Here is a 21,379-nt window from a genome sequence, read left to right on the forward strand (position 1 = left end):
TCATGTTATCGATGATCAGCCAACTTCAATTATATGATTTAATGTTTATTTTTTTTTTTCTGTAACCAACTGCAAGAATTTGAAATGCGACCTAGTTGTTCAATGTCCAGTATCCAATTTGATTTTAACTTTTCCTCTATTTCTACCAATTTTTTGTGTAATATCTGAGTGTTCTTATTCCATCTATTGCAAGCATTTTTAATTCACATAGCAGATTAAACTGTATTCTTTGCGTCTAACATTAAAACTAGATCATCGGCATCCATTCTATAGGTTAAATTGTTTCTGATTATTTCTTGTCTGACCAGGTTTGCCACATCTTCTTCTAAAATGTTAAAAAGACATGAAATTGGACTGGCTTACATTACTGTCGTTCGTATTTGTAGTAATAGAAGAGGTCTTCAATTTACTTCTTATAGAATTTGATTAATAAGTTCATTAATCTGCGAGATCAACTTGTGTAGTACACGAAGAAGTCTAGTAAGGTTCGTCGCGTCCTATACGAGTTTCGAACCCAGGTTTTCCAAATAAAAATATTTAAAAAAAAAACATCGTCCATGTCCTACGGTTGAAAAGAATCTTTGATACCAACGAAGGGTTAAGAAGAAAGAAAGAACCTCTTCGTATGCTCATAACGACCTTAGGCTGATTCATCGATGAACTGACAACCACCTCAAGTCGCTACGCTTGATTTTTTAACATTGTAATTACTTGAAAAATGTATTTATTCTATCTGAAAAGCCTTGGGTATTTGTTGTATGTAACGAAGTTGAAATATGTTATATTTTTGTTATTTTACATTTGTCTAATCACAGTGTAAATCGCGATAACAGAATTGCCTATAGGATAAAGCTTGTTTATGAAAATACGATACACACACTTCAGTGCCAATGGATTTTGGTTGCCTAATAAAAATCGAAGATGCACACTGTTAAAATCATCTCGAATGAATTGTTGTTGTTTATTTTTTCAGTGTTATTACATCTTTTTCTCAGAGATGTGTAGTTCGATGACTTCACGTTAATGACTTATGATGAATTAAATCTATGAAATCACTGGGCTGTGGAAAATCTCATGCTATCGTTGAAGAATTAGTCAAAGCAGAAATAATAATCAGTGGCATGTCGGGACATAAAGGTACTAAAGATCTGAATTTGATTTCATTGTCGAATGACACGGTTTAAGTATATTAGAAATGCCCGTGAATGTTAGAACGATTAATTTCAGAAGTATACATTTGCATGATGAAGACAGTGATTTACGCTAAGCTGCTTACATTTTCGATATGAACCCGAGTGTATATTTTTTGAAGATTTGCTATTTTGCCACTCGTTGTAAACACGATGTATCTCGAGTGCATTAATTAAAAAATCTGAATAATTTATGATATCAAATAGTATTGAATGCTATTAGGGATTAGTACGAATGGAAGATATTTTTATTATTAATATTATTATTAATGTGATACCTCCAAGGAGTACAAGAACTCGTCGCGTAAGGATACTCCACTCCACACATCTCATCGTCTCCACTATTTAATCCTTCATCTACACAATCCCAATACCTCTCACCAATAATATTTTTAGTTTGTAATTTTGTGTTCTCTGGAAGATTCACTTGTATCCGTTTTTTTTTTTTTTTTAATGAGTTTCCAGGATTAAAAACTCTGCTACCACCGTATGGTGGTAGCAGAGTTTCAATTTGAGGTGAGTTCACCTCAAATTGAAAAAAAAAAAAAAAAAAAAAAGCAAATAACTGGATATCGAAGGGAAACAGAAACAGAGGAAGACCGAGAAGATAGCGGGATGGTCTTGAAAACAGCAGTACTACAAGCAACTTAGCTTAATAGTGAAAGAAGAGGAAGAAGAAGATTTTTAAGAGACAGTATCTCAGTGTGTAAGTTACTACGGCCTGCGTAGCTTCGTGGTAACTTTCATAATACTAGAACAACAGAAGGAAGACATGTTTCGATTCTCCTCCACAGAAGAAGTTTGTCTACGTTTCTTCAACCATTTCCTAAATTAGTCAATCTTTGACTAATTTGGCAACTGGCTGAAAAGCTTAATGAATTAATTAACTTAATTTAATTAAGTTATTAATAAATTAGTTATTATATTGACACTGCTGGGTTTAAGGCCAGCAGTGTCACAGGTTATCTACTTTTACGACGCAACGGTTTCCGGAGCTCCGCTGAAAGTCCCGGAAGGAGAGCGCTGTTCTAGAACCACCCCCCACCCCTTTTTTTTTTTTTATTCCAAACTCCTTTTATGAACTCTTAGTTCACAAATGCTGCTATTTTTCGTTCAGATCAGATGTATATTTAAAAAATATAGTTCGGGACAAATGCACATCATTATGTGAACAGAAAAAGTAAAGAAAATGTTTATTATTATTATATAAATTAACGGGATATTAAATCCAACATAATTTCAGAACTGAATACAGAAACTATAAAAGTTTCGTATTTGAAAGCCGACCAGAGAGTTTGCGGGAATACACTCGTCGCCATACTACGAGTTGCCCCAGCTGAACATAATAGCAAGCACACACGCCGAAGCGCCCGTATATTCGCCAACTATTGGTCCATTTTTATAAGGTTTCGGCGTACGTGCTTGCTATTATGGCTAGGGCAACTCGTAGTATGGCGGCGAGTGTATTTCCCCAAGCTCTCTGGTCAACTTTTATAGTTTCTGCATTCGGCTCTGAAATTATGTTGGATTTAATGTCCACTTAATTTATATAATTTTGCATCGCCGAATTGAAGCCTTTTGGCTCTTTATTTTAGTAAATAAGCATAATTCGGACTTCAACAAATTTTTAAAAGCGCATAGGTTCATTAAGTTGCAAATCACTACAATGCTGTTAAAGCTTTCACTTACTAATCATATAATTGTTAATATAACATTTTTAGGGGAAAAAATGAAAAAAATACTATGCATAAATATAATTATTAAAATGTAACATATATTATTATAATCGTTTATCAAAAAAAAAAAGCGTTTGCCACATAGACACACCATCATCATCATTTATTTATAATTTTACAATTATAAATAGGGAAGCCAATCAAAACAAATAAGTAGTCTGTACGCTAAAATAGGACTGGAGGCTCTTATGAAGTGAAGGAAAACCAGGCTTCTCTGTCATATGCTAATTGACGGATCTCTGATGCAGAGAGTGGGGGAAAACGAGGAAAATATTCCTGATATATTTCCAATATGTAGGGATGTAGGGGCGTAGAGGACCAGAGCATCAATGGGTGGATGTCTAAGTTGGTGACCGAGCCATTTTATTTGTTTTCTTTGAACAGTGCTGACCAGAGGATCTTGCTGAGTTTCATCTAATATAGTAGAGTTGGAATGTGGTCTTCCCAGGAGTAATTCAGGATATTTCTTAGACAAGAAGTTTCAAAGCTTTTTATAATATTAGTCGCTGTTTTTGTTGAGATGTTCCAGGCTTGGGAGCCGTATAGAAAGATAGACTAGCTGGTACACTTGTAAAAATGAATCTTCGTCTCCTTTGAGATGAGGCTCGACTTCCATACTTTCTTAAGACTTCTGTGGAACTGCAGTGCTTTCTGTTTTCTTATTTTAATGTCTGTTAAGGAATCTGAGATGTCTGATCCAAGGTACACGAAGTCCTATACTTCTTCAAGGTGATCATTTTAATTTATATAGATGTGCCCATCTATCTGATGTTTTAATATCTTTTTTTTTTGGGGGGGGGGGTATTTTTAGTACAAATATTTCTGCGGTTCTCCTAAGGCTGTTGAAGTGGTTTGGGGCATCTGTAATGTTTTCGTTGAACAGTGCTGACCAGAGGATCTTGCTGAGTTTCATGAGAACTATATCATCTGCAAAGCTCAGACACACCATACAAATAGCAAAATCAAACTTCACGTGAGAAATTCCGAATTTATTTCCTTATTATCAACAAGAACAGTAGATGCGTTTCGGACAGGAAGCTAGCTGCTTTAAATTATTATTATCATCATCATCATCATCATCATCAGACCTACATGGAGTCAGGTGACTGATCGTTGGTGGTCCCACTATTACACACACAGTTTATCATACCGTTCCTTAAATATATTCACTCTCCGCGCTCACCACACTCCCGCGCAATGCATTCCAATCACCCACCACTACTCTCCATGCAAAAAATCTGCTCCTCACCTCCTTGCTCACCCTCTCCTTATACAGCTTTCACGAATGACCTCTTGTTTTCCCTTTGTTTTTCCCCCTTCTATAAAAACCCATTAATGTGGGTTTTCCCCAGTAATGTGGATCATGTGAAACATGACCGCATTAATCTGATATTTTATCAGATTATTACAGTTATTACAACACCTTAATAACTTATATGTCTCAATCATATTCCTCTTCCTCCTATCGACTAGTCTATGCAATTCACTTTGTCCTCATACTCAATATTCCACAGACCAGAAACCACCTTAGTCAATCATCTCTTTTTTCCAATATCTCCTCATCATTTTGTAAACCAGGTGACCAAATTTGTGCACAATAGTGTGTGGCCTAATCAAGCTATCATTGCCGTAATTCGCTGTCCTATCTTCACAATTTTAGAAATATGTCCTCAAAATATTAGATCCTTATCCATAATCACTCGTGGATTCCTCATCTCCACCACTTCCCCCAAGATATTGCCACGGACTATAAGCTCTGCATCCCATCTTTGATTCCCAAATTTTAAAACTTCACACTTTGCAACATTAAATTGGTAGCCCTAATCATACCCTGCCTACTTAGCCAGCTCGTTTGGCTTCATTTCTCATTGTTCTCCCCAATTGTGCAGCATCTGCAAACAACTGAATATCACCATTCAAACTCCTCCCGATATCAATAACATACAAGTTAAACAGCAACGTCCCCAAACAGACCCTTGGAGTACACTACTAGTAGGTTCCCCCTTATGGGATATTGCTTCTCCATACACAACTTACTGATAATTACCAGACAGCCAATCCCTTGTCCAAAATACTGTCCAATTCTTTCCAGTTTAATCAGCAGCTTATAATACGGCAACTATCAAAGGCCTTTGCAAAATCTAAATACACCACTGTGCATGCATCACCTTTATCTAATGCATTGGTCATCTTGTTATAATAAGCAAGCAGATTATTAAAACACGATCTTCCTTTAGTAAACCCATATCGACTATCAACGAGAATGCTGCTGTTAACATCCCAGTTCTGAATCTTGGTCCTAAACTGATTTCTCCAATACTTTAAGCACAACTCCAGACACACACAGATTGGTCTATAATTCGAAGCTTTAGTCTTATCACCTCCTTTATGAAGCGGGATGACTTTACCATCTTTGCACTCCTTTGGAACCCAGTGCAAGACTCATGTTAAAAAGGTATATCAGAGGCGTTGTTAATTCTCTGGAACATTCCTTCAAAACACGTGGTATGAAGCCATACATATTAATCTCAAATTTACACAGTTCTTCATATACCTCCCGTTCTCTCTCCATGTGTACCTCCTCTACCCTTCCCACTGTATTCACCTGCATTATGTCATATTCACAAGAATTAATTAGCTTTACGAAATACTCATTAAACATATCGACTATACCCTCTGCGGTTATTACCATTCTATATTTCACCAACTAGTATCATCTTTCCAAAATAATAATGAACGAAATCACAGATCTCAATAGAAAGATGGATGCAACGTGATTTTTCGTTCATTACATGGTTTTGCGAAAAAGCAATGAATGGTTTCCAGCGCTAGGACATCTAATGATGTACAACAAATCTAAAAATTAACTAGAAACGATAGTACACAGTTATTAATACACATTAATAATGTAAATAATTACCTTTTCAATTAAATTATTTGGTGATTATAAATTAGCAAATAATTTATTATTCCAAATTAATTATCATGAATAAGGGATATCAAACTTATAAACCAAACCTCAAGGGTTTCGATTAGTAAAAAAAAAAAAAAAAAAAAAATTCTGCATAAAACTGAGTATAATCCGTATAATATAATGTAATGTACGTTGGCAATACCACTGTAGTCCGATTCTAGTTGCCAACCCAACTAGAATCGGACTTTTTATACGCCTTTCTTCAGCCGGTTCCCAAGTTAGTCAATATTTGGCATGGATAAGAAGGGTTTTTTCCTCCCAGAAACTTTCAAAAAATCATTGAAGAAATCGGACGTAGAACTGATGGTGGTAAAATCATCTCACAACACTGACCGTAGAACGCCACGAGATGACCGGAAGTATTTCGGATATATACACACACACACTCCTCTCTCTCTCTCTCTCTCTCTCTCTCTCTCTCTCTCTCTCCCCTGGACATTGGCTACTACCTATCGTCAAGAAGTTAATTGGGATAAATGAGCTATGTCTATTCTCTTTGGGAAATATAAGGCGCTAAAGGGTTTATTTTTTATTCCGTTTTCTTTTTCGCTAATTAATTAATTAATTATAACATGTTTCGAATAAAATTGGCTCTTCTTCGTACCGTTCCTAAATCGGCCACTTTTTCTATAGGTAGGCGGAGTTTTTCCCTTCATGAAACTCGAGTATTTTATAAGTAACCCAGCAACTCAAAAAATTGATGATGAAATGCACCCAATTTCAGATATAAAATATACTTGTTAGGATTTAGGATGATACGGCACAACTTGTCCGCCATCATTATCTCTTCCCTGAAGGTTTTGATTCATTGAACCCTCGAACTCCATCAGTGATGTCTTACGGATAGCTATTGACTGCCAAATAGTTAGTTGGGACTAAAGGAGCTCTGCTTGTTCGCTTTGGGAATCAAAAGTGTTCTAGGATTTATTTTATTTTTTTAATAAAATAGTAATGATAAGTATTTTAAAACCTCATATTTGCTAACTAATATAGCAATAAGCAGGTTGATATGCATGCACTGTAATGATTTAAATCACAACAGAAATGTTTTTTTTTTTTTTAAATACTACAGTTGGTTTATCTTATTCATGTTTGTAGTTCATGTAGTTTGTTTTCAGTACTTATTAATATATATTTATATACAGGGTGTCCCAAAATTCACGCAAGAAGTAATTTTGATAGAAAACACAGGTTTTTAATTAAAAATTGTAATTTCTTATTGATTCATAAAGTATACAGTATAGAGTTATGCATGGAATAGCATATCGGGTAAATGGCCTCCACGGCTTTGCTGGCACATACGCACTCTTTTGTCGAAATTTTCCATGACTGTTTTGCATAAATGTGGCTGAATTTCGTTGATACAGAGCTCAATTTCCTCCTTCAAGGCGTGGGTGGTCGTGGGCTTGTTGGCATAAACCTTAGACTTCAAAAAACTCCAAAGAAAAAAAGTCCAACGGAGTTAAGTCACATGATCTGGGTGGCCAATTCTGATCACCAAAACGGGAAATTACACGACCAGGAAATGACTCATGCAGTAATTGAATTGTTTCTAGGGCTGTATGGCATGTGACACCGTCTTGTTGAAACCACATGTCGTCCACATCCATATCTTGCAATTTAGGCACAAAAAATTGGTTATCATGTCGCGATAGCGAGCGCCATTAACTGTTATTGCCTTACCAGCCGCATTTTCGAAGAAGAATGGACCGATGATGCCTCCAGTCCAAACTCCGCACCAAACAGTGACACGTTATGGATGCATTTGTTTCTCAAAAATCACTCGTGGATTTTCTGAACCCCAAATGCGACAATTTTGTCGATTAACGAAGCCATCAAGATGAAAATGAGCCTCATCGAAATTTGCGAACTGTAGCTGCCAATAATATTTTGAAAATATTGCTCAACAATGAAAATGCGTTGTTCTTTCGTGTAGCGCTTCATTTTTAATAACCCTGAACTGTCAGCTGTCGCGCTGTCTTTTTTTTCTCGTTGGCAACACTTTACCGCACAAATGGCGCTAAATTTAAATCTTGCGTGAATTTGGGGACACCCTATATATGAAAAGAAGTAAACAATGAACATACAGAGAAGGTTTTTAAAAAAACTAAAAAAAAATTGAATGGTATATTCATTCGTGTGTTTGAAATATCCAAGTTGCTAATTATATGTGTACCTTGTTATGTTGATAATGCTAATACAATACATTTAGTCAATGAACAGTGGATTAATTATACTTGTTCGTCGATTGCAGAATAGTGAATTTTATTATGCATACTTGTACCTTATTGATATGAGTATTACTCTAGTAGTTATGCTTTAAGTCAGAAAGTGCCTAGATCCTAGTACATGGATATGGTTAACCAACTTGCTGAGTAAAATGTTTATAATTATGACAATATAGTCCACTGGTTGAGTAAAAATTCATAATTTTTTGTTTAGTATTCATCGGTTATTCACCAGCTAACAACTTGAAACTGTTTCGATAAACAGAAGTAAATAATTTATGGTAATCAGAAAAATTTTCTTTAAGAATAATAAATGTCGCTATTATGAATTAATTTGTCGTCTGGAAAGAATCTTTCCTTTATTTGTGTTCGTGACTATTTTAAACAATTTTGTTTTCTTGCAGGTATAGAGAGAAGGAGGCAAATACGTTGTAAGATTATATATGCTCAGAAATAGTGGAATTTTAAATTTTTTTTTATTGTTATACCATTTGTCTCGTATTGTCTGATATATACAGATGGTGTTTTAATAAAGCATGTGCAAAAAAAATAATGCGTTCATGACCTTTCCTTTTTTTTTTACAAGAAAATATGTATAAATTACTTTAATAATATTTTCAAAAACAACGAAAATTTAAATGAAAAAAAAGATATTGTTGGAAGCCTGCTCAAAAACAAAACAACAATAATAAATAAACACAACTATTATCAACTGCATTTTAATTTCAAAATCTTGAACAAAAAATATAAAACAAACATAACATAAACAGATGGAACATAACATAACAAAGAGAACAAAACAAACTATAACAAAAATATTACATCGGCATGCAAAACATGCAATGTTTTGCATGCCGTTTGTTTAATATGATATTTTATATTTAAATATGTATTTTTTTTTGTTAGGTAGTTTTGCGTTTGTTTGAAATTAACATTACTTCTTTTTTTTTTAAACTAGATAAACAGTTCACCAATGCAAAACATTATACTGAATCATTATTATCATGAAAGCATAATGAAAATTAAACTGAATTCATTTAATAGATGAAAAATAATTCAAATGTTCCGAAATTCCAAGACAATCAAAGCATGCACGCCGCGATATGAAAGACGTTATACACGCACTTCCGAAGTTCATACAGCACGTCTTCACTGAAAGTGTCATGTTCAACGAATGACCGTAGAATATTTAAAGAATTATGCTACGGTGTTTTTCATTTTCGGGTTATCAGCGCGTTTTCTCTCTCTCTCTCTCTCTCCCTTGCTGTCTTGCATATGATGAGACAAAAAAGTTGACGACATGGATTTTCCCTCTAATTGGAAACAGAAACAAATTTTTGAGCAACACATAAATGCACGTGGCATAAGGCAGCGAGTCTCCACCCTCAGTATCACAGATTATTATAGATAACTATAAATTATTATCTGAAACAGCGTGAATTCTATGGGTGATCTTCTTGAGTTTGGGGGAAATAAAAACACGGAGAAAGTTTATAAGAGAAAATCCTGTGCCAAAGGTCGACTGACTAGGGAACCCGCTGAAAAAAATGGCCAGAAAAAGTTCCATTGGCGACTAGAATCGAATTTATGTCTTTCTTTCTTTCTTTTTTAAACGTGTTCCAGCAGAAAAATCACAGAATGAGATACCATGATAAGCAGACAACCACTATACCTTTATTATCCATGGAGCCAAAAGGATCATCGTGGGAGGTCCCACTGTTACATTCACCATCTCACCACACCCTCAAGCAATATATTCCAATCACCCACCATTCTTCTTGCAAAGAACCTGCATACAATTCCCCTTGCTCACACCTTCCTTAAACAGCTTACACGGATGACCTCTTGTTAACCCCTCGTCCCCATTCTGTGTAAAACATCCACACATAATCTGGTGATAACCCATTAGCAACTTATGTCTAGATCATATCACTTCTCCTCTCCAGTAGTATAGAAAGAGGAGGGGTATATGATTGAGCCCTCCCTCATCCTATTCTAGAGAGAGAGAAGAAATCGTCTTAGTCAATCATCTCTGGGCCCATTTCCAATATCTCTTCACCCTTTTGTAAAGCAGGCGACTAAATCTGTGCACAGTAATCCATATGCGACCTGATCAAAACCTTGTACAATGGGATCATAACATCCTTACATCTACACATTACTGTCGTTTGCATCCTTGCCATAATCTGCTGTGCTCTCTTCAAAAATTTTTAACCTCTCCAATATTTTAAGCACAACTCCATACGCACAGATTGGCCTATAATTCGAAGAATGTTTATTATCTCCCTTATGAAGTCCTAGGAACAATTTTGTCCTATTTCCACTCCTTTGGAATTTGGTCTTATGCAAGAGTCAAGTTTAAAAAAAAGGAATTTAATTTCCTGGAACATTCCATCAGAAGATGTGGTAATAGGTTATCTAGCCCCTACAGCCTTATTAACATCTAGTTTACTCAATTCCTCATTTAATTCCTGTTCACTCACCATCAGTGCCTCCTCCTCCCTTCCCATATGTGTATTTGTAGATATCTGTAAAAACGGTATGGTGAATTGTAATATAGAGCTAATTTATCATATGGATATCCAAGTAAACACATCAGTATAGAACAAACTTTATACCAAATTGTAATTGGATTTTAGCTAAAAAATTAATGTTCAAGATTCCATTGATACAATATTGTTTACCCTATTGCTGCTCTCATTTTTCCATCTCTTCTCTAACACCTTTTTATTCTCCAAAGGGAGTAAGTGGAACTCATTTAGCTGCTTCTTTTTTTTTTTAAATTGCTTTGCAGGTAGTCTTATTCTTCATCATCAATAGGGCTGATATCTTCCAACTCTTTGTAGACTTACAAGTGACAACAGTATGACAGACAACTACTACTCTCACATGACTAACTGCTAACTGGTATGATCATGCAAATTAGTGCAAGTCCTGCATCAGTTGGCTTGGATTTCATGATTAAAAATCCAAATTTTGGGGAGAAAAAAATTCCTATTTTTCAGGTTCTTGGAAATATTGGGGGAAAAAAATCAGATAAAGTTCCAAAGTTAGCAACTGGAAGTAAGTCTATATAAATTTTGCTGTTGCCAATCTAGCATTGTGAAGGTTACTATGAAACTAAACAGACATTTTTTTTTTCATGTAAATTTTATATTTTGTGTTTTTCTAGTAAAAATATATATGAATTTGCAGCATGTTTTTCCCTAATTTTCATTCTGACTATGAATTTACTACTACATCTGGGCTATATCCTGAACAAACCCAGAGACATATGTAAATTAGACATCTAAAATAAGAGAAGTCAGCCTAGTAAGTTACAGATAATTTGTAGCTTACAACTGAAAAAAAAAAAAAAGTTGGAGACCTCTGCATTAGAATTCAGATTCTATGCAACAAATGAACTGTTAGGAGATCACAAAAATGCTTGAAATCACTTTTTTTTTTTAGCTTTGTTGTTTCAGTACAAAATGGGCAAGTTACAAAAATATCACCATAATAACAAAGAAGATATTTTTAGCTGGCCTGCAAATCAGCACCTCTAGATGAAAAACAACTTGTTGCCATATGCAAGCACTAGTAGTAGTAATAGTAGTAGTGGAAACAACTCAAAATTACAACAGATGATAAAAGAAACTCTCAGTCCTTAAGCAAGTGTCTTCACTTAGCTGTCATCATAATAAAGTCCATAGGTGCCAAATGATTATGGACTTCATGGTGAGTACAGCAAACAATTGCTATCATCTTGTGTACCTAAACTGTAACTAGCAGTACTGTCTGAATTAGTGTCATTTCTGTGGTTGATTTTCCTGAATTTCAAATTAAAGACAACTAACTTGGATGGTGGTTAAAAAATGGCTTAGAAACATCTCTTCTAATCAGCAACTAGAATAGAACCTATAACATTTTTTTTTATTCTAATGCTCTAGCATTACAGAACCATTAGCCACTGCAAGAAGGATATGCAGGAACCTAAGAAAAGAATTATTTTGACACGTTCTACTAGTAAAGAAAAGGAGAATGACAAGCTCTTAGATTGGAGTTGGCCTTAAAATGACCTGTCTCCCAAATATTTGGTAAATCAATGCAGCCTATTGAGGAATGCTTCATTGCTACCGACGACTCCAAAAATACTCTCTTGCTGTGACTTGTAATGACTTCAGAGGAGTCATCTATATCTTAAATCTAATCCTGATTGAGGTGTCCAAAGTGTGGTCTGCCATTCCCAGTCTTCACTGGTTTGGGTTGTTTAAAATTACAGCCAAAGCAACTAAGGTTATGAGGACAGTGTGTGTGTGTGTGTGTGTGTATTTTCATGTCTTTTTTTTGTCACCTTTGTATGAGACAGGTCTTTCAAACCAAAGAATATTGTCAATACCAACTGTCTGTATATACCATAGCAATGGTAACAATGTAAGTCTTATGTTCACCAAGGTGGATGTTAAAAAAATTTCTGTCTGTCCACACAATATCAAGGTCCATACATATACTTCTGGATGAGATGAAGAATGGAGTTGTTCCTTAGGTACATGGATGTGGGTTGCCTGAGTCTTATGTATATGGGGAGGAGGGAGTAGTAGATTGTGTAGTATTTTATCTGTTTATAGGGTTGCAGCTATTAGCTAAAAAGTATGGTGAAGGTAGTTGAGTTTTGTCATTGGAACCAATAGCCATTCTACATGGTAGTGTTCTGAGGATGACATATTGTTATACTGGATGATGGTGTGATTGTTTGTGTATTTTTGTACATTAATCATGCATGATTAATGTACCTAAGAAAGGAAGACAGTGATTTGATTCTTTTTCTATAGTGAAGTGTATTTTAAGATGTTGGAAGCTTACATGCCTAAAAATGCATCTGTATCTAGCCCATGGGGATAAATAGTGAACATATTATCCTCTGAGTATTCTACAGAGAAAATGAAAAGGAAGATGAGAGAAAGAGAAGCCATTATATTTCTATCCAGTTGTATGTTTTGCTTTCACTTAAAATAATCTGCATGTGTGGTATATTTGAATAATTCAAATATTAACAGAAAATCAAGGGTTTTCTGTTAATGGTATGTTAGTAAACAAAGATGTAATATCAAAATTAATAATTATTGTCTAAATTGTTAAGATGGGGATTAATATAGTTTTGAAATTAATAGAATTTTTTTTTTTTTTACAATTGAGAGGACTTTATGGTGAGAGAAAAAAGTGATATTGTTGTTTAGCAAAATGTAAATATGACTATCTATAGCAGGCATGGCCAACTTCATTCTATATGAGGGCCAATATACACGGGCCACACACTTTTAGACAGAACTTAAATAAAAATAAACTCCGCATTTTTTCAAGGCAATACTTATATGTATTGAATTACTATATTTGTTGAATCATTTTACAACTGGGAGAACAATATAAAACACTTGATTGATTTAAATATAAGTTGTTAAATTAAATTTAATTACATATTTCTGGTTTTTTTTACATATAACACAACTTAATGAGAACACTGTGGGCGTTCATGTGCGGCAACAAGTTCATCAAAGTCGATTTTCAAAATTTTCGAAAGTTGATTCCGTGTTGAGAATATAAATTGTTTCCATCATCAGAAATAATGAATATAACTAGTATATCAATCAGAAAATTTGGGGTTGAAACCAATAGCTAAATTGATAATACATATAATTTAATACAGTTTTTATCCTGCCACGGGCTGCACAAAATCACGTTACGGGCCGCATGAGACCCATGGGCCTGCTGTTGGCCACCTATGATCTATAGTATCTACTGGATGTATGGGGAGAGGTATTAGGTTTGTGATCTACATCAAGATTGCAATGTTGTAAAATTATCACTATCCTCAATAAAAGTTGTCAGTACTATAAATTAATGTCAAAACTTCACTCTCAAACCCAGACAAGGAGCTAAATTAGAAATGATGAATACTGAATGTCGACTCTTATGACCTACTTAGTATTCTAGCCAAATCCAAACTCCTAATAAAGCAATATTCCATAGAAATAATATCTTAAAAACAGTTATACAACAATAAGATTATTACAACCAAAGTTGGTAAAGCATAATGCTACTGTTATAATGAATCAAACAGAATACAACAACAACAACAAAAAAAAAAAGAATAATCTTCTAAAAGATCATTTTACTAGATTATAAATCAAGATCACCTTGACTCAAAGAAATAATAAGCTGAAACCTAATTATGTTAAACCACACCAAAATATATGGAGCCCTAAAAATTCACAGCCCTAGCACCCCATGTCTAACAGTTGATAATATATATGTGGTCCTAATTACAAATCTGTCAAGCAGTTCACAAAATCACTTATGCCACCACAATCAGATAACCACCACTGTAATGAAATGGTATCCTGTTTTAAAAAAACCACATGTTTAAAAATTCTGCCATCATGATTAGCTTTGATAATACATCTGTTTTCTCATGTACTACTAAACAAAGACTCATGACTGGATTAAGTTCCTATTCCCGTTTTCTAGGCATATTTAATTTACCAAACATAATTAACCCTACATGTAGTGTATTTAACAATGAAAAAAAAAAAAAAAAACTGAATGACATTATAGAAGATAATTACAGATCAAATCACATAACACAGCTACACTCAAACTTGTCGAGTTGACTATGAATGTGTTTTGCTGTTTGGCTTCTTTGACTCATATACATTATATTATACGCATTTTTAGTGTATTTTAAACAACCTACATCCTAAAAAAAAATAACTGTCTGCACTAGTTACCATTAGTTATAGTCTTCGAGTGGTTCATCAGCTTTTTCTATTCAGAGAAACCCAACACAAAATGATAGAAACAATCACACCATCCACCTCAATATGGTATCCTCAAATCACTGGTCAGGGCTATTCATAACTTATTTTAATTGCATTAACAACACCAAACAAACATGCTGGCCTGGTCGGCTAAGTGGTTAGCGTGTCCGCTCTCCGGCCAAAAGGCTGCAGGTTCGAATGCCCATGGCAGGTGGGCATGGGCATTCGAACCCATAAGAGTCCACATTCAGTATCCACAGACAACCACAAACATCCATGCCCACAGTGAGTGGGCATGGATGTTTGTGGTTATCTGTGGAAATACTAAGTATTAGTAATGGGCAGTAGATGGCATTGGTGTAGCTGAATTAAGCTGTGGAATCAAAAAGCTGTAGAGTAGGTGCTCTCCCTCGATGAGTCTTTGAACTCCCTGGAGGTGTCACATAATAATAATTAAAAATATGTTTATTAACTATCTTATATTTTGCTGGATTTTGAACCAGCATCTTCAGAACACAAAACAGCATGTTATAGTTTACAGATGACAATGAGTAAGTGAAACAATTTAAACTGTAATGGATAAAAGATCTAAAGTCCTAATTTGATACTCTCTAATGTTGTAAAAAAGAAGTATTACAACTATGTAGGAGTTGATCTTAAGATAAGAGTCTTCCAAATTTTTGACAAACAAATTAATGCAACCATACTTGTTCAGGTTAGAATTATTAATAGCCATGCCTGACTCTAAACATAATCTTTCTGATCTGTAACGACTTCTAAATAGCACTGTAGTATCTTCTATCTAATCCTGTGTAAAGGGATGTCCAAAGCATGGTTTGCCAGTCCTGGCTTGCCATAATAATCATGGGAATGTATTTTTTTATGTTCCTCGAGGTAGATTAGATGTTAACAAATCTTCCTGTCTGCCCATAGTAGGCCAAGTCACAGTCATCACAAGGAACTTCATAAACTCTAGGATATGCTGAAGGGTGGAGTTTATACTTAGGAGAGCAGATCAGAGTTGCTAATTGAATATGAGGTTTGAATGTGGTGTTGAAGGTCACGTTTTATTAGTACTTTGGCTATCTTTTCTGATGTACCTCTGATATAGGGAATAGGAATAGTGATGTTTTGTTCTTGTGTATTAGAGGAGGGAAAAGTAATGGGACTATATAGTATTTTATCTAGCTTGTAGGAATTGTTGCCAAGAAAGTATGGTGAAGATATTTCAGTTCAATGGAAAGAGCTGCATCATTAGAACAAATAGTAGTCATACCTCTGTGTCTAAGTGTTTTAAGAATACCATACTGTTGGGCTGGAAGATGATGTGATTATTTATGTAAATATCATATCTTCCTCTGAGTGTGTGGTTTTCTGTAAATAGAAAAAAGATAGTGATCCATCTGAAAAGTAGATGACTAATGTGTCAAGAAAAGGCATAGATTATTTTTCTAATGTGAAGTGAATTTTGGGGTGTTGGCTGTTTAGGTAGGTGACAAAAGTATCCAAAGTGTTGTCCATGATGCTAAATGGCAAACACATCATCGACAAAGCATAACCACACTAGGTGCTTGTATGTAGTTGTGGTAAGTATTTTGTTTTCAAAGTGATCGATGTAAAAGTTAGCTAAGGGGAGACCCATAACAGTACTATTAATCTGTTTGTAGATTTTTCTTCCCCATATAAGGTTACCTATACATTATAAATTGCAAACCTATACTTTGAATAATTCAAAGAGAACATTAGAGGGTGCCAAATTAGGACTTTAGATCTTTTGTTTGTTACAATTTGAACTGTTTCACTTACTCATTGTCTTGTGTAAACTACAACATACTGCTTTGTGCCCTGAAGATGCTAATTTGAAATCCAGAAAATATAAGCCAGTTAATAAACATCTTTTTTTTTATAAAATAGTTCGTTTGGTGTTGTTAATACCATTAAAATAAGTTATGAATAATGTTCAACACGTAAGCCTGTCTATTAGATTAATGAGTCAGGGCTATTTGTTCCAATGACATGACTTTCACCAGTGAAATAATCTACCTTTTCCACTCATTAGCCAATAGCCATAAACAGATAAAATACTACATAACCTCTCCCAACTACACAAGACCAAACTAAGGCTATTTCTATCCCATATCCAGAGCACATCAGAATCCCAAGGATCAACAAATTTGTGCTCTCAAGATGCTGATTTGAAAAAACATTACTAACTAAATAAATATCTTGCTTATTTTATTCTTATGGTGTTATGTTGAATACTGCTAAACCTAAGATGACTGACCAAGTTATAAAATCTATATATGGTATGTATAAATGAATGAATTCCACTGTGGAAAGCTGTTAATATTATACATTCAATTTTCAATGTCAAATAAGCAATTATATTGAAGTTCCTCACTATAGCAAACCAAACACAATGATCAAAGTATAATAGCTTTAATGGTATTCTAATGGAAATTCACTACAGTAATTTTGCTATAACAAATTACAGAGATCTCTCAATTATCTGGTCATCATGCTTGGAAATTATCTAGTCATCATTGCTTGGAAATTGATTCCTGTAACTGCACATTCAGTTAACTGAATGTGCAGTTACAGGAATCAATTCATATGCTGACCTGAATATTTAAATAGTAAATGAGAATCTGATTATTTGAAGGTGAGATAACTGAGAGATTACTGTATTCCTATCAGCTCTATAAGTTATACAGAGTTACTGTATTATCTCTTATTTAATATCAAATAAAATTGGTATGTTTGCACACTTAATATTTCTAAGACAAAATTTCAAGGAATTTGTTTCTGGAAGTAATACAGAGTACAAATTAAGGTGTGACCACCATTGTATTTGATTAAATAATGTACAACTTTTTATTTATTTTGCTTAAATAGTGGTACAAGACTTGACATTTCATGCACAAAACATTGTAACATGCATTTCTTTGATAATAGATCAATCAGCAAAAGCAAGGAACAACAAATAACGTCAATGTCGTCTTCAGTAATCATTTATAGGTTCTTTGATGTTCTTAAGTTCTGCAATCAGTCTAAAGCACCCATCACCACAAGCTTAGCAATATGACTGCTATCACAAATGTCATACCTTTGAAAACACATGTTAACAATGGTAGAGAAATATAAAAATTACAATGAAAATAGAATTACAACCATAATCTGCAAGAAATATTTTAGCAATTCCTACATTTTGTTATATAAAAATGTTCATTACAGGTTAAAAAAAAAAAGTATTCTGTAATGAAATGAAAATTTGTTACTTTTCAGCAGTCCATACATTTAATATGATGTAACAAAGTGCATACCTGATTTTTAGATAGTACATTCATTTTTTTTTTGTTCATAAAACTGTCAAATACAACCAAATACAGTATCTTCTATGTGTAAATTTTATAGTAACACAGTTTTTTTTTTAAATTCAATAAAAAAAAATGCACTTGTGTGAAGTTTTGCAGATATGTTTGTTATGAATATTCATATGAAAGGAAAACACTACTCCCATGAAGTGTGATAATATGTACAGCAATTTAAAGAATATCACCAATTTATAAAACAGTTTGCTTTCTTGGCAATTTTATTCACCATCACAATGATTTCTTGTTTGTCATATGCTTAAAATGAAATAAAACTCAATGTTTTGCAGACTGGATTATACTAATGTTTTATTGAAAATGTTTGATAAAATATAGAAAATTATAACCTCATATATTTGATTTAGTATATGATATACTACAGTCATATTCTTACTTTGCTGTGATGTCTGAAGAACTTTATAAAAGATTATTTCTACTAAGAGGAAAAAAAAGTATTTTAATCTGCATTCCCAAATATTTCATGTCATTTTAATAAACTTCAAACTTATTAAGAAATGTAGTCATTCTTCTGTGTCTAAAGTACATAAAAAGATATATTCTGACATCTGTGACAGCAAATCAACAACAATGGTACAAAATCTGGAATGTCTTAGTGCTTATCAAAATCTGTAGTCAGTTACTATTTCATTCCTTTGACTTTCAACAAGCTATAGAAATATGCATTCCTAAATCATACTTCCTAAACTGCTTCTTCTTCTTTTGCATAACCTCTACGATGAACAAAATACTGGCAGAAATTTAAATACTATACACAAGACATAAAAGTTGCCTTCTGGGAGATACAACAGCAGCATTGACAACATCTAACTTGGCTGTCACCGAGTGGTATTATAGCTATGGAAATATTTATTTATTCCTCTTCTCAAAAACCTTTTTTTTAATAATACACAGACATCCACAACATAAAACCTAGGAAAAGAGTAAAATTAACACTACTCTTTCCTAAAGAGGTCATATTGAATAACAGTAAGTGGAATTTGTAGCACTGGGATTATTACATGATCAGATGAGCAAAAGTTGTAAAAAAAGATGCCATTTTATGGCAATTGTTTCGTTAAAATAACATAAATCACTAAGTACTGTTAGGCATCTCTACACTACCAGTTAATATAACTGCATAATGTTTGCTATTTACATTTCACAGTCTTACATGGAAAAGTATTCAGTTTTCGATTTTCAGTTAAGTGGCCAAAGTGAGAGTATAAAAATAAAGTTAGTGGTTTTATGACAGGAGTAATATTTATTCTTACATTTTTTGCATTGCTTTTTATCTTCTTCTTTTTTTTCTTTTTTTTTTTTTTTTTTTTGCTAACAGCCACCTGTTGTATTATTTTAAACAGACACAGAAAAGAAAGTGTATTGCAGATTTTATATTCAAATTTCTAAATTGCAATTTCAATGACATTACATTTCAAGATAATGCATAACAAGACTTTAAATTTACTTACATCAATACAGGTGTCTATTACAATAACCTAACTACAAACAGGATGACTTGGAAATATTACACAAGTCTTTCCTACACCAAAAATAAAAAGAAAAAAAAAGAAAACAAGAGTCCAAAATATACACGAATGCCAGTAACCATTTTGCCAAACCTTTATGCCATGTTTGTGTATGGATGCTAGCAATAACTGAGGTTATATACATATATTTATATATGTATCCCCCCAATTGGTTATAATAGGACATAGCCTCCCATTTGTGCTGAGGCCAATTCTGATTATGGGATGTCCACAGATTGTCTCAGGCATTACACAACTGATTAGAAATCAACTCCTGTTGTTGCCAATAAGTTCACTTTCACTTTTTTTTTTCTTGCAGTACAGATGCAGTGTTTCTTTTTTTTTTATATTACTAAATAAAAATCACTTCAAGAATCACCAAGAAAAAAAAAAAGCTTTCAGGGTTTTATTCTTGCTGTGTTACCATCAGTTCTATCTTCCACTATAACAAACTGTACATAGTAAATAAACAAGCATAAATACATTCACTTTTGTTCTACACAGTGGTTCATACTGTGGTGTGTAAACACAGTTCGGATGCACTTCCAGCACTTGGTGCAGGCAACAGGTTAGTATTAGTAGGAAGAGGATAAGGGTATAGGAGCTTTAGTCACCACCTTTCATACTCATATAATAAGTTGCCCTTAAAGGACAAACTTTCAGCAGTTCAAATACACAGCCTGCATTAAACAAGCCTTGTGTATGAATTTTAAGTATATGTATCAATGCATATGTAGTGGTGTTAATGTATACAATAATATTTAAGTATGTGTATGTGGGTATGTGTCTGTCTGTGTGTGCATGCGCACCCTGCTGTGCGTTATCTAGGAAACTATCATTTTTTTCCATCCCATTCCCATGAAGTTCATTACTTGACTGACGCATAAGTATTGGATGGTGGTCTTGCAGAAACCCATGTGGAAAAGACATCCCTGAAAATAAAGAGGAAACATTTTATAAAAATCTTTAAATATTCTGCAAGTTTTATAAACACACACATATATATATATATATAAACAGTAACAAACAGTAAACTTAACTACTTAATTTGTATATTAAAATATACTTCTTAAAAAGCATTACAACAAATACTTTTATTTAATACAGTTTAAAAATGTAATTATTTTTATTTAATAATAATCAGGTTTCAAAAGCCAGCATGGTCTATGCATAAGCATAAAACGGGAAGAAATAATAATTAACAATGACAAGAATGAATGTGTGTTCAGAAATGGTCTAGTGCACTTCATTAGTGTCTATGCATCAGATCCTGTGTACATAGTCATATTCCATAATGATGATGGAATATGACCTTGCATGCAAGATCATCATCATCAAATTCCTGATATGTACCCTCAAGGGAGGGGGGGGGGATATACATGATATGATAGTACTACATGAAAAATTTACATCATTACTAACTTCCTATCTACAACTTTCCTCCAAATCGATCTGTTACCTGTCAAGATTCCAACATTATCAGATCTTATATTTCTGTCTTATTAAAATCTTTTCTCTCCCATTCTGTTTAAGTGACCATACCACCTGAGATTAGCTCTT

At 33.8% G+C, this 21,379-nt stretch overlaps 1 protein-coding gene across 7 annotated transcripts in view; it reads right to left on the bottom strand.

The window, feature by feature from the left end:
- Positions 1–17,750: 17,750 nt before the first annotated feature.
- The window catches only part of LOC150110258 (thymocyte selection-associated high mobility group box protein TOX-like), a 279,484-nt gene continuing 275,855 nt past the window's right edge, over positions 17,751–21,379 (bottom strand). For all 7 annotated transcript variants that reach the window (XM_090398662.1, XM_090398654.1, XM_090398680.1 and 4 more), the window contains one exon: positions 17,751–20,751. In XM_090398662.1, the coding sequence (XP_090254788.1) occupies positions 20,688–20,751 (64 nt within the window). In that variant the 3' untranslated portion in view covers positions 17,751–20,687. The remainder of the gene's footprint in view (positions 20,752–21,379) is intronic.

Source organism: Typopeltis vanoorti, chromosome 1, assembly GCF_054136105.1.
Source record: "Typopeltis vanoorti isolate ZY-2024b chromosome 1, IOZ_Tvanoo_1.0, whole genome shotgun sequence".
Lineage (NCBI taxonomy): Eukaryota > Metazoa > Arthropoda > Arachnida > Uropygi > Thelyphonidae > Typopeltis > Typopeltis vanoorti.